The sequence below is a fragment of the Pomacea canaliculata genome, linkage group LG9 (genome assembly GCF_003073045.1).
Source record: "Pomacea canaliculata isolate SZHN2017 linkage group LG9, ASM307304v1, whole genome shotgun sequence".
NCBI lineage: Eukaryota > Metazoa > Mollusca > Gastropoda > Architaenioglossa > Ampullariidae > Pomacea > Pomacea canaliculata.
The window spans coordinates 21,823,563-21,839,032 of NC_037598.1; the positions used below are offsets into that span (position 1 = coordinate 21,823,563).

Here is a 15,470-nt window from a genome sequence, read left to right on the forward strand (position 1 = left end):
CTGCACTGCGTCCATATTTGTGCGACGTTGATCAGACAGTTGTGATTTCACTTGATCATGTTGCCATACCAGCAATATGGCGTCTTGGAGTGATAAGTCAGCCTTTAATTGTAATTTTTCAGACAAGTCTCTGTCGAGGATCCCTAGTACAAAGCGATCTCGAATGGTTTCGTCTTTGCCTCTTATTTCTGGCTTTGCAGCGAGCTCGTGCAAAATCTCTAATGTATTCTTCAACGCTTTCTTCTAGTTTTTGATTTCTAGTGTAAAATCGTGAACGCTCGTGGATGATTTTGCGTTTTGGAACAAAATAGCCATGAAACTTTCCAAACACAGTGTCATACTCCTGCTGCTAGTGTGCATCTAGACCAAATGGCATGCAAATGCGTTCTGCGTCACTGCCACCAGAGGAGCTCAAAGCACTGACCTGAACTGCTTCATCGTCTTTGTCTTATTCTGATCCACATCTGAAGCACCAAAATCGTTACTTCCACTCGGGGCACAAACTTTGCTGAGCAAAGTTAAGTTGTTCTGGAGCTCTAAATGGAGCCATTCCTCAGTTTTGATTCCTTGTTATAGAACTTAATCCCACTTATGACACCATGTATCGTGCTACGTCCCTACAGCCGACCAACACTAGACGCTGTTGTAGTTTGATGAAACAGTATTTATTAAATATGATTATAATAACGCTATCGACATGTAACATTGAAAAAAATTTATATGGACAGATGATAAAATCTTAGAGTTTCAGAATAATCTTCAAAGTGCAAGGCCTCTTTAAGAAGACTGAGAGTCTTATTGTTAAAGACATAAATACTAAACTTGCAATGTTCAATGATGGCTTACTATTAGCTGGTGTGTGTGTGTGTTAATAAAACTGTATACAAAGGGAGAGAATGAAAAAGTCTGGTTTGAAGTAGAATGTACAGAAAGTAAGATTCATCTGCGCATGACCCTCAAGAAATTTTGTACAACACACTCCGATGAGGAAAGAAATAAATATCTGCTAAAAAAGAGAGGAAAATCTACATCTACAAAAAATCGCTTTGTAAGAAGAAGGGAGATCATACAAACTTTTTAGTGAAATGTCTAAAAGAAAATATATCGGATTCTAAACGGTTCTGGGAAACTGTTAAGACCATCAGGAGGAAATCCTTCACTGTATGCCCTATCCCATATGAAGAATGGTTTAAATATTTAAATTTTTCTCTTTTATGACAGACAGTATTAAAACACAGTACAATAGTACATTAGAGGATACCACTAGCAATGCAAAGGAAAATGATGAGGCACTAAACAGTGTTATCTCAAAACAGGAAAGAGTAAATATTATGAGATCCTTAAGCAACAAAAAGACTTCTGGGCCAGATGGCTTAATAGGAGAACCCTAGAAATATGCCTTGGATTATGTTCTGCCTTTTCTTACCCCATACTTTAACTACCTTTTTGATAATGGTCTGTTTTCTGACAAGTCGACTAAATCAGTTATACAACGGTTACATAAAAAAGGGAATTCTAGTAAACCAGAAAATTATCGAGGCATTTCCCTACTAAATGTCTGTAGCATTTTTTTTGTTATTTTTGAAAAAAGCGACTTACAGACTGGATGGAGGACAATGAGATAATTGGGGAAGAACAAACAGGGCTTAGGAGAGGGTGCAAGACCATAGATCAAGCATTTGTTCATGTGGCTTTGATTCAGAAGAAGCTACTTAATCATAAAAAGAACTTTCTGTTGTTTTCTTTAACTTTCATCAAGCATTTGATATGATTTCAAGAATCAAATTATGGAATGTACTAAAAATGTGACAACGACAATGAGACTACGTGCTTGTACTACAGAAGATTTACTCCAAACAGCGTTTTCCGCGGCAGCCAGCTTCGCAGGCGGAACTATTAGAACCATTCACGGAGGCTCCTTCAGTGGATTGGATGACGCGAAGATTAACCAGAAGATATTATGATGCATCTTGGAAGCCGCTTAATGCTCGCCAACCCAAGATTAGTGAAGAGGTCCTACAAAGGGTAATACTCTCAATATGTGTATTTTCAAGACCTCTGCAAAGAGCAGACCGTAACCCAGAGACAGGAGAAACCACTCTCGTGTTTTAAATGGCCCCATTGCCACGAGCTCTAAAGTAAGTCGTTTACAATATTAGAAAACAATTTAGCGGACCCAGAATTGTTATCTGTTCAAATATTCGTTTCACGGAGGAACTGAATTTTATAGTCTAAAGCCCGAATATAGCGAGTACTGTGAGATAGTGAAACTCGAGGTCGAATGTTTTTTTTTAAGGCCATTTCAGCCATTGTCACTTTTACAGGGTGAATATATACAAACCATCTTCTCACTTATCTAATCACCTGTCTATTCATACCAACGTCGTCTGTATCCTACATACATATAATCTGTATACACTGTATAACTTGTATATCTTGTATACCGACAGTATTACTGTGGATGTAATACGGTGGATGTACTACTGTGGATGTACAGCTTTTGTGACTGTTTTATTGGGGGCCGAGAAACAGCACACGTGCGTAGACGAGCAGGAGCAGTAAACTTGGTGTGAGCAGGGGAGGGAACCAGGGCAGCCCGAGTGTAACCCGCCGGTGGAGGGGAGGTTTTCTCTTAGCCTCCGACTCATCTAACCCTCGTCCTGACCACCAACCGGCCAGCGACCACTCGGTATTGTAAAACACTCTTTGTATGATTAAAAGTTGGTAATTATCCTTAAAACCAAGAACTCTGGAGGAGTGCAGTGACTATGATAATTATAACGTTTGAATTTCGTCAGGGACAGACAGCGCTAATTACAAAGGAAGTGAATACTTTACAAGTGACATTTTAGAATTTATTTGTGTCATCTTTACTGTTGTTCCTATTGTTGCTTTGGATTATTGATGTATTATTACTGATAAGGTAACTTGTGTGATGAAAGAAGGTGTAATATACTGATTGTTGGTATTAGTTATTTGTTTGTACGCAATAATTATTGGTGCTTCCAAGGAGGGACACCCATCCTATATCGATCTCGTTATTTCTTTTGTGGAAAGAATGCGCATGTCTGCGAGAGGACCGTGAAAGAGTGACTTTAAAAAAGGGAAAATAGAAAGAGAAACTAAGACAGCAACTTTCTTCGGGTAATTTTTAATACATTAGTGTGACGAACACCGGCAGATATTTGTTTTATGTTGAGTGAGAGTACCTGTGTTTAAGTTTATCGTTCTTAACTCAATGTGGTGGTTCTGACAATTTGGTAATCCCGATCTGTCGTGGGTCAGTCAACAATAACCCCGCGACTATTCACAAGATTGTAAAATTGTTCAATTAAATACCTTCAACTTTCACAGATGAGTTGTAAAATGTAGCAACATGTAAACATCATATTCTTTAAAAGCTGCTATAAAGTTTAGTAGCAACTCATTCCAGTTACCCATTTCTCCGCTAAGTACCTTAAGTACTATAGTACCTTCACTGGAGTAGAGGAAGAAAAACAATTTTCAATAATATTTTATCTCCAATGAAAGCACTGAAAAACACAATAATCATTATAAACATTCTTACACATATTTAATTTTTGCAATTTAAATAAACACAATTGATTTACTTTGACTTAAAAAAATCAAACTGTATACAGCAAAAAAGCTGCATTTCTTGACCAGTGATGTGGAAAGCAGTTATTCTAATGACTTATGCACTCTGGGAGCAGCTTCTGTCTACATACGTTTATTATAATATGGCATTTTATGTTATGTTGGGTGGGTTTATATGTGTGTGTGTGTCTCTGTGCACACATGGAATCATTTACTATTGCCACTGTATTCATATGTCAGTAGTCGCACTTTGTCACTGTTTGAAACTAGCCCAATACCGAAGGGTCATTAGACGTTTAATTGTATTAGCTTCGCGATCTTTGTTCCAAAATCTTCGTCAAGTGTGCAGCTTACGGTAAATGTTGCCATCTCAATCAAAAATTCAGTAAGGTAGAGGTCTAGCTAAAACTCGTGTACGTGTTCGTCTGTGTGTGTGTGTGTGATGTTTCAAGGAGCAGCAGGTTTAAAGTGCTTGGATGTGTGTGGGAGTGTCACATGTGTAATTGCCATTTTATGTTAAAATCGTGTACTATAAGCTCAGTCACTGTTCACTGGCAGACCAATGTCTTTTCCACACATATATGCTTACCGTCACACTGTGTACCAGACTTTCCCCAGCCTGGTAGGCAGTTACAAGTCCCGTCATCCTTGTTACACGTTTCACCTTCACAACCAGCTCCACAGTCATTCTCGCAGTTTTTTCCCCACTTGCCAGGATTGCAACCTGTTCACCAAACACGCGAGGCCAAATATTACGAGCCAGCACTTACTGGAAGAAAACTACAAAGACTGGCGGGTAAGTGCTTTCAAAAGTGCAGTCATTTATGTGAAAGCACTATTAGAAGTACATTTCCAAATAATAGACTCCAACACAGCTACTCGTACAAAAGGTCAAGACAGACACGTTATTCACGCTCACAGTCAGCACAGGGTCGCGTTAAAGGTTTTGCTCTGAAACAAAAATGTTTTAAGTTTGGGCTTAAAGGAGGTAAGAGAATCAGAATGACGAGGGCTGAAAGGTAATCTGTTCCAAGGTAATGGGGCTTGGCACGAGAAATACCTCTGCCATACGTCTTTCGTCTTAGTGGGACTCGAAGAAGTGGCAGCAGATGAGCAAAGACATCGCGCGGGAGTTAGGATAGGAGTGATCTGGTAAAGCTATCGAGAACCAGTGCCAGAAACGGCGGAGTGTGTTAGAGTGGAAAGGTTATAGACTACAAGATCTGTTTTGTTGTGCATTGTGTATGCATGTGTCTGTGTATGCTTGTTTAAGGTGCATTTGATGTCTGCCTTAACAAAGGCGAGCTCGCGTGCCTGTATGTATATAAAGCGCTTTGAGTCCGGCTAATACTGGTTGAGGATGCTATTTAAAAGTGATTATTATTATATTTATTAATCTGTAGGGAAGTATGCAGCATTGTCCTTCCACCGGAGTACAGAAGAAACGAGGTGCGTACTCTACAGTAAATTTGCACATCTGAATCAAAAATACAACCAGGCAGTGGTCAGTTCAAACAAAATTCAAAACAAGTGTGTACTTGAGTGTGTCTGTTGTGAGTGTGTGTGAAGGATGAGCGGGGGTAAGGTGCGTATGTGTGTTGGGGTGTCACCCTTGTCATTGTCATTTATGTTAAAAACGCTTTTTATCAGCTCAACCATGCACTGGCAGCCCTAATTTCTTTTAAAAACATTCATATTTACCTCCACACAGTGGCGCCACCAGTTCTTCTGTTTTACATTTACAATGCCCATTAGTCATGTCACACTTTCCGTCCTCACAGCCCTCTCCACAGTCATTCAGGCAGTCCTCTCCCCACTTTCCATGCTTGCAAACTGTTCACAAAACATGTGAGGCCAAAGAATATGAGACAGCACGTACTGAGAGAAAACTACAAAGACTGAAGTAAGTGCTTTCAAAATTGCATTTTTGTATTGTGAAAGCGCTAACAGAAGCAGTTAAATTTAAAAGAATAGATGCATATATATATAATCAATAGCCTCGCAAATGAAGTCAAAGAAAGAAAGACAACGTGTGCAAGAGAAGTAATGTATCATCTTTTTGGGAAAGAAGACGTCTCATGTCATTTTAACGACTCAGCGATTCTCGGAACCGCCAAAGACGAACAAGTGCAAAATAGGTAGAGTGTTTATTAATACGTATAAAGTAAACATTTTAAATACTTTATTTACAATAATGCTCTCAGTTAAACTTCATTACTGTTTTCATATTGCTTGAACCGTGTCATGGCATTAGTAAAAGGTGTTCTGTGTTAACAGATAAACTCAAAACTGTTTTGTCCTAATTAAAGCTGCATTAGCAAGACCAGATAAAGGACTGACAGAATAATAATTAATAATAATAATAATAATGACGATGATGATGACGATGATGATGATTAATGATCATGATAAGAAAGAAAACGTTTCGGATTGTCTCTCCAAAGTTTGTGTATGGTGCGTTCGTATGTTTGCGCGTGTGCGTGTGTGAAGGTGATGTCATTCATCAGATTTATAACTGTAGTACAGCATCAGCTCTGCAGTTCTGCACTTGCAGTCTAATATATTTGTCCATAAAGGTAGGCTTACCATCACACTTTGGAGGCATCCAGTGTGACCTGCATGTACACGTTCCGTTCAAGTGGCAGTTGGTCTCTTCACACCCAGCTCCACAGACATCCGTACAGTTGTCTCCCCACTTTCCATCAGGGCATTCTGTACACGAGACATGCGAAGGCAAAGATTCTTAGACATCACGTACTGATGAAAATTACAAAGACTTAAAGGTAAGTATCTGCTTTCAAACTATCAATTTTTCATGGCAGAGTGCTAACAAAAATCGAATAAAAGAATTAAAAAATACAAACCTGCATTCCATCACCACACAAAATAAGGTGAGGGGAAGAAAGACAAGGCTTGCAGTAGAACTATTGTGTGTTTTAAATGGGAAAGAAAACTTCTCATGTCAGGTTTCTCTTGTTTCCAAACAGAGTGATAAGAGCTGTAGGGTTTGCATCTAAGCAAATCTTAAGACATCAGAAAAGTTTTGTATTCAGTTTCAGACAAACTAAAGGTGCTCTTTGATTAGGTCATAACTATTTTTACAAGCAATTTTATTGTTCGTTTTGGTCTTTTTCATGTACTTGTTAAATTCTGACATGACTTTTTATTCCAGCAAACAAACAAGAATGCATGTATTCAGCCAGCAAGACATCAGACACGGTGCTAAAATATTTCATTTCTTTCGAAAATCAAGTATTAGGCAGAGCAGCCTAAGCCGTGTGCTCAATAAAAGTTTGTAATTAAATAGATTTTTAAAACAAAAGACATACACATTTTTGTCCTATGCCTTCTAAGGCAGTCACTGCTTCAAACTACGTCAACATTTAGAAAGAACACTGTTTATGTTAATTAAGTTTACTAAAATAAATAAAAAGAGTTACCTGTACAAGCACCAGTACAATTTAAAGGTATTTTGTAAATAATATATCAGTGGATTTGTCTTTCCACCTAGTCTTATGAGCTGATTGATATTACAAGTTCCGAGATTAAAACTATATACTACTTTCGGCGCTGCGCTAAGTGGAGACGTGATCTGCTGTATTAACATGGCAGATAAGTGGTAATTATTGGGAGGGATTAATAAAGATGTTTTGTATCAAATTCAAAGTAATAACAAACCAAGGTTTAGCAGTTTTTGTTCTTAATTTACTTTGTCAGAAGTGAACGTTTGACATCTTTTCTTGGCAACAAGTTCGTTTATGTTTGGGGTAAAGTTTCTATGTTGTGGAGATTCTCAGGTTGGACTGCATGTGTACTTCAGTAAGACGACTCCTGTGTGATGTTTTGTTGATCTTCATCATAGAGAAAAGCTTCTCACACAAATATGTACTGCCAAACATGCTCAAGATTCGAGCCGCATGTAGACGAAGCTGGGGCATCGTTTGTGAGAGGGAATGAGTGAACTGTGCAGGCCCCACACAGTCGTACTTTGCCTTCACTCATTACACTGCAGTTCTATGAGTTCCATTTGCAAATGCACAGGTGCAGTTTCCACGTTGATGGCAAATGGGTTGTGAAGTAGTTGGAAATTGTTTTTTCTGTACCTCAATGTCACTGAAACGGCGTTTAAACTTAGCACGAAGTGAGTTCAGTTTTTCAACAACATGTACATTTGGGAACCTTGACGCTGACTTCGTCCATCACTGTTTTGCAGCAAGGAAAGTGAAACAAGTTGCATTGGTTCATTTGTGTTTCCCATAAGACCCACTTCACTTGAAATGCCTTCACTGCACCATGCAGTCCTGTAATCAAGCGGCACCGTCCCTGGAGCTTCAGGTTCAAGGCGTTGGGATAAGTAGTTATGTCACACAGAAATGCCAACTCACATTTCCACTTTTCATCCTCCAACACTGTGAAGTCTTTTCCTTTGCTGTCCATGAACTGACAGATTTCCCAAATTAGCTGAAAAACTCGAGTGAGAACTTTTTCCCAACTTAGCCACCGCACGTCTGTGTGATACGCCTGCCGCCCAACTGGGAATATTTCCTGCACAAAGGACTGAAACAGTCGGGGATTGAACCCTTTGGCTCTGATGAAGTTGACGGTTTGTGTTACAGTGCTCAGTACATGCTCCATGTTGAGGACACAACGACTCTTGGTGTATTATGCAGTGATATTCTATCAACTCATAACTACAAGTTTCTAGTCCACTCTTTGGACCACACATATATGGCGCTCCTTCTGTTGCAAGTGCAACAAGTTTGTCCCAGGGCAGGTTCATGTCAGTTATACTTTGACATACGTAGTCAAAAATGTCCTTTCCCGTCGTTGTCCCATGCATGGATTTTATGTCTAATATTTCTTCTGTGATATTCAAACTGGAGTCGACTCCACGAATGAAGATGGCGAGTTGTGTGGTGTCAGTCATGTCAGTACTTTCATCGACTGCAAGAGAGTGTGCAACGAAGTCTGCTTTTTTTTTTTGATCAGCTGTGTTTTCACATCAGTGGCCATCTCACAAATTTGATCAGCAACCGTGTTTCTGCTTTTTGTGACCTCCCACACTTTTATCATGCAACTCTTCACAAACACTCCCTCATTGAATGGCCGGACTGATTTAGCGATCTCTTCTGCCACAATAAAACTTGCTCTCACAGCAGTTTCACGTTTTGATGTTTCTATAGTGAAAAATGTCCCAATGGCTTTGAAAAGACTCTGTTTTCAAAATCAACTTTTCTCTTGGCCATTTTAACGGCTAGCTTTAATTTAAAATTTAATTGCTATTGAAATTACGAAAAATCCCTTCACTACACACTGTAATGTATTCGATCTTCATTATGTAAAATTAACATTAAGTAAATGTCTTTAGAAAAGTCACAACACGAGCTTAGTGTCCGATCATCTTTCTTTGGAGACAGACCCGCTCGCCAGCCAGAAGAAAGTGCTGAGTTTCTATTAGTCCGTGTTGAGTTGCCTCTTCCTACAGGTGGGGTGTCCCGGTTACCCTTTGATTTCGGATGGATTGAGGTACTCAAAATCTTCGACCCGCTGCCGTGTTCAGGCCAGTGTCCCGTGTCACAGCTCAGATTTATGGGCCCCGACTTGACCATCCTTTCAGATCATGAACAGGAGCGGTGCAGTGCACTGCTGGTGGTCTACACAAACTTCCCTAAAAGTAGAAAACACGTTTTCTGCAATCATTACATCGCTTGTTGTGCTGGACGTGAACTTTTCTGTCATTTCCACTTCTTGTCGCCGGACCATTAACTATGATTAACTAAAAGTCTTTCGAGGGCCAGGTAAATTTGATGACCGTGACCGTGTGCGGGCCGTGTGTTTGACACCCCTGCTTTATTACATATGTTTTTACATTCGTTATCCAAAGGTTCCTGTCGCACAGTTTAAAAATACACACACATATATTACATAGTTAACTTTTTTCAGCGTCCATTTATGCTTGACGTTTTAGGACTTAAATATCACAGCTTTTCAATTTTTAAGTAAAATACAAACAAAACAGTAAACTTCTAGTCCACTGATATAATAAATAACAATACAAGAAATCTTGATTATTCTAGATTTTACAATAATAAAATATTTTCCTGGGACCACCTTTTTTATAAGGTAAGATTTAAAACCAACACTAAATTGGTTTAACAAAAATATGATAAATCGTCTAATATACTGTGCGTTCTTCTTTCTTGGAATAAACACGGCTATTTTGATTAAGTTTACTAAAATAAATAAAACAAGTTACCTATACAGACACCAGTACTTCTGTTGCAGGTGACGTCTTGACGTTTGCACTCTTCAGGACACGGCTGGTCACATGTATCACCCCAAACATCGTTGTTTTTGCACTCTGAAAATATTAACTCTGTGTGTGTGTATATATATAGAGAGAGCGAAGTCCATGTATGCCTCACATTTCAGTGCTCAAATATCATAGCTTTTCAATCTTTAAATAAGATACAACAATAAACAGTAACTTCTAGTTTTGTGATTGTAGCACTCTAGAAGTGTACTGAGTATGTAATTGTTTGTTGTAAAGTCGGCGTCGAGCGACGCTGCCCCCTTTTCCACGCTGGCTGAGTTCGACCCTGAACTGCCCGCCCGCGGCCGCTGGTCTATTGTTACACCCGCCTGAGAACTTGGGGGGAAACAATGACCAGACAGGGCGAGGGGGGACGGGGGATGGAGGTATCTAGATTCTAGAATGTTCGAGGGTAGGGAAATAAGTAGCAGGGCTGACAGTGGCTTGGGACCTTTTGTGAAGTTGCAGGAGATAGAGAAGTCAGGCCAGCTGCCGAGCAAAACTGAATTAAAAACTTCAGTGTGGAAATTCGATCTTTGTGTTGTTTCTGGTACGACTAGCCCACCCTACGTAGCCATCAGACACTGACGTGTTGGTTACATTTCTGGCGCCCAATATGGGGCTAGTTGTACTAGAGCAACTTTAATCACTCGGTAGAATACCGTGGCTGAACGGAGCACAACCAACACTGGAGCAGCAGGTGAAGATAACATCGTTGAAAAACTTCGCCGCCAGTTGGAAGAGCTCCGGTCAGAATATATGAGAAACAAAGCAACGAGACCGATACATGTGCAATTACAACCGCCCGTTTCTCTCCCGGAATTAAAAACAATCACAGGACTTCCACCTACATCGCCCCAAGAGGTCACCTTCGAGCAGTGGAAAGTGCAGGCGCTCGAGGTACAAGATGATGCGCTGATTGAGGAGAAGGTCGGCTTCTTGAGACGAAGTGTAAAGGGAAACGGCGCATCTTCACACCAAAGACAAGCAGTATAGCGCCGTCAGTGAATGGATTGCAGACTTGCAGGTGCTGTTTGGAGGGCTACAATCTTCAAAGGACATGTACGTCGAATTGTGACGGACAAGACCGACCAGAGGGCAGGGCCTGTCACAATTCCTCCTGCAACTCTCCACAAGGATGTCGGTGCTAAAAGCATTAGGCAGCCTGGCGGAGGAGGAATGTTACCGCAGGCTGTATTATATTTTCTCCAAGGGAATCTCCGAACCGAAGGTTGCCATGGAGGTTCGAAATATGTTTGAGATCCCTGGGGAAAGTAGGCCCACCTTCCCTGAGCTATACCGCCATGTGCGGCAGATTGAGAGTTTGATCTCAAAATGTGATTCACCAAGTGAGAAGGGTGAGAGATCCATCAACGCCCGTACAGAGGTGCGTGTCACCCACGTACAACAGGACAGACCGGTCCGTGAGATGAGAAGAAGCAAGTACCTTTTCAAGTGAGGGGAGGAAGAGCACTTTTATCGTGAGTGCACCAATCCAGTGAATGCGGCGCTGGAGGTGCAGAGAGAGAGAGAACGGTGGAGACAAGAAAACTACTGGCGGAAGAAACAGGGCCTCCCCGAACTGAAAGGGGCCACCACAGAGGGGCGAGTGCTGGTCCAAGAAGGCGACCGTGAGACCCCAGCCGAGAAGGTGAGAAAACTACATCATCTCCTTTCAACGCCGGCCAATACCATCGAACAGGGCCTTTTAAACCTATGCCGAGTCCGGTTAAATAGTGCAGTGCTGGATATTCCTCCACAGAAAAACTGTGGAACTGTGTGGTAACCTGACAACGACTTTGAACGCGCCTGTTACAATCACCGCGCGTTCACGGGAATGGTTACCGGAAAATATCACTGTGGTGTCAGCCAGTGTCACAGGGTCGAGAGTGCAGGTGGCGGTGAGAAACTCCTCTTTCAGACGACCTTTGACGCTGTCCAGTCGAGTGGTGCTCGCGGACTTACACTCACCCGCAGACCAAACAAACCTCGAGGCGTTGGTGGGACCGAGCTGCGAATCACCCATCCGCATCGACGGCGTTACGTCAGGCTGATTGATAGACAGCGGCTCGCAGTGTCTATTGTGTCGGAGTCTTTTTTCCGCAGAAATATGAAATATAGACAGCTGGAAACCCTGGATTCTACACTGCAAGTGATAGGAGCAGGCGGTCATTCCGTGCCCTATATTGGTGTTGTGCGTGTGTCGGTGTGGCTGCCTAAAGTTGTCGTTGGTGTGGACAGTAAAGTAGACACCTTGTTACTAGTCTGTCCAGACACGGAGTATTCGTCAAGAGTGCCAGTGATAGCGTACACCAACATTCTGAGAGCCTACGCCAGGCAGTGCGAACGTATGGCGGGGCGGAACTTTACAACAACATTACCGTTGTGTGGCATGATCGCAGGGAGGCGACAAGTGCACCCAATGGACGTCTGTGCCCGGTGCGACTGTAAACACCTGACACAACACTGCCACCCCGCTCGGTGACCGATGTCCGAGGGATTGTGCGTGAGTATGTAAACATCAACAAGGACGCTGTGCTGATTCAGGAGCCAACGGTGGAGGCGTTACCAGACGGAGTGTGTGTGTTAAGTGGTGGTAAAGTGTCAACAAACACTCTTCCGCGGATTAGAGTGACTTTATTAAACACCACCGATTCACCCGTTAATGTCAAACGGAAAGGTGTGGTAGCGGATCTGTTTACCATCCAGAGTGAATATTCACTTCCTAGTGTATTACAGGATTTGAACTGTGTCATACAAGACGCAGGCAGGACTCATTGTAATGCCAACCACGTAGAAGAAGGTAGGAACAGTGTTCCTAAACTGTCGGGTAGATTTCGTTTTGGTGCAAACGTCGACCAAACATGGAAAGACAGATTCACAAAGAAGTTGTTGACATTTAGTGATGTTTTTAATGAAAAAGAGTTTGACTTGAACATGACAGACGTTGTGCATGACATCGAACTGACTCCAGGTCCGTCGATTAGAGAAAGACCGAGGCCTATACCGCCACAGGACCTGGAGAAGTTTAGACAGCATATGCAACAGTTGTTAGAAGCTCGCATCATCAAGCCGTCGACTAGTTCCTTCGCTTCTCCGATTGTGCTAGTGAGAGTACAGTGAGAGACAGTTATGCATTGCTAAAGATTGAACAACTGGTTTTAACATTGAGTGGAGCTAAGTTTTTCACTAGTCTAGATTTGTCAAAGGCATATTACCAGGTACCTCTGTCAGAGCGAGCAAAGAAGGTTTCTGCATTCACAACCCCATTTGGGCTGAATGAGTTTCAGAGGTTGCCATTTGGCCTTGTCAACGCCCCCATGACCTTTCAGCGTATGATGGACTGTTGCTTGAGTGACATGAACTTGGCAGAGTTGATGATTTTTCTTGATGATATTTTAGTACACATATTTTACTAACCTCCAGCATCTAGAAGATAGAACAATTAGCGCTCTGGAGAGGATGCGTAGTTTCAAACTGAAACTTGACCCCGATAAATGTATTGTTGCCAACACTGAGGTTAGACACCTCGGATACCTCATCTCTGCAGAAGGCATTAGGCCAGACCCTGAAAAGATCGAGGCTCTGACCAGTTGGCCAGTCCCCAAAACAGTTCGGGATGTTAAAGCGTTCCTAGGGTTTGCAGGATTTTATAGGCGCTGGGTTCCCCAGTTCGTGCAAATTGCCAAACCTCTGAACGACCTTACTGTTGGATATGTACCCCATAAGTTCAAGAAAGCAGCTAAGAAGGCGGGTGCACTCAATCTGTCGTCAGACATATCTCACCTGTGGGGATAGCGAGAACAAAGTGCGTTTGAGTCGCTGATCAAAGCACTGACTGCAGAGCCGATGCTTGGCATTGCTGACCAGTCCCAGCCCTTCATCCTGCATTGTGATGCCAGTGGCACTGGCCTGGGAGCCGTGCTGTACCAACATCAACAGGGCGAACTCAAGATAATTTCATACGCTAGCAGAGGGCTCAAGAAGACAGAAGTGAACTACCCCGCGCACAAGCTAGAATTTCTCGCTCTGAAATGGGCCATGACAGAGAAGTTTCACGACTACATCTTGGGCTCCCGCGTCACCGTGGTTACCGACAACAACCCGCTTTGCTATGTGCTGAAGAATGCAAAGTTAGACGCCGTTAGCCACAGATGGTTTTCGTTCCTGTCAGTATACGACTTTGACCTCGTGTACAAACAGGGCTCAACACACACAGACGCGGACGGGTTGTCAAGGCGACTGCAGGACCCGCCAGAAGCAGATGAAGAATACAAGGATACCTTAGAGAAAGTTGGGTTCCTACTGGAGAAAGCGAGGAAATTTCAAGACGACAACCCACAAGTTGTAAATCGAAGTTCAGTTGTGAGCACACTGACAGTCAAGAGCGCAGGAAGGCCAGAACACTCCCTCCAGCAGACAGCCCGAACACCACGCCCATGTCACGTGACAATAACGTCACTGACAACTTCACTCCAGCCGTCGAAGCTGTCGTAAGGGACCCAGACACCATTCCAGACGGCATCTTAGAGCCGGAGGGCGGGGAGCAAGACTTTGCCACCCTGACAGTCGACGACTGGCGGAGGTTACAGCAGCAAGACCCCCACATAGCCGCTGTCTGCCGAGCGCTCAAAGAAGGAACCGATCTGGCAGTGACGGGGCCAGAAACCAGGATATACGCCAGGGAGAGGAAGAGCCTGGTGCTAGAACAAGGCGTGCTCTACCGGTGTGTATCTGACACCACATCAACCCGCATGCAGCTGGTAGTACCCCGCTCCATGCGACAGGAGGCGATGAGAGGTGTGCACGATGAGCTCTACCACACCCACTTTGACGATGCCATACGACACGCACGAATGCGTTTCTTCTGGCCGTTCATGGTGGTGACCTCAAGCGGAAAATCCAGAGCTGCGAACGGTGCGTTCGCAGTGGGACGCACGCGCAGAAAGCGCCCATGTCAACCATTGTGACATCACACCCACTAGAGCTGCTGACCATAGATTTTCTCACCATTGAGGTCAAAGGGGAGAAGCAGAACATACTGGTCATTATGGACCACTTTATGAAGTTCGCGCAATCAATACTGACGAAAAACCAAACGGTACGAACGACAGCTAAGGCCCGGTGGAACGACTTCTTCATGACTTATGGATTCCCCGGCAGAATTCTGTCTGATCAAGGTCGGGATTTTGAGTCAAAACTCATCCAAGAACTGAACAGTCTGGCCAGAATCCAGAAATGCAGGACCACGCCCTACCATCGCTGCGGAAACCCTGTGGAACGGTGGAACCGAACGCTGATCGGTATGCTGCGAACTTTAGATACCGAACAGAAGAAAGACTGGAGGAAACATTTGAAGTCTGTGGTGCACGCCTACAACTCGTGCATACACAGCAGCACGGGATTCTCAGCCTTTTACCTGTTCTACGGACGGCACCCAAGACTGCCAGTCGACCTGGCATTTGGCCTGGACATAGGGAAGCGACAAGGGAAGAGCTGCAGGCAGTATGTGCAGGACCTGAAAGAGAGCCTCCGTAGTGCATACAGAATCGCTGCCGAG

The 15,470-nt window shown here is 43.1% G+C and overlaps 1 protein-coding gene across 2 annotated transcripts in view; it reads right to left on the reverse strand.

Moving 5' to 3' along the window:
• LOC112572348 (multiple epidermal growth factor-like domains protein 6) overlaps nt 1-15,470 on the reverse strand; it is a 47,588-nt gene that overhangs the window by 15,455 nt on the left and 16,663 nt on the right. The window contains exons 7-10 of one of the 2 annotated variants that reach the window (XM_025251975.1): nt 9,854-9,958; nt 6,184-6,309; nt 5,299-5,430; nt 4,187-4,321 (exon numbers count right to left, since the gene is read on the reverse strand). In XM_025251975.1, the coding sequence (XP_025107760.1) occupies nt 4,187-4,321; nt 5,299-5,430; nt 6,184-6,309; nt 9,854-9,958 (498 nt within the window). The remainder of the gene's footprint in view (nt 1-4,186; nt 4,322-5,298; nt 5,431-6,183; nt 6,310-9,853; nt 9,959-15,470) is intronic. The other variant, XM_025251976.1, reaches the window with a different exon arrangement.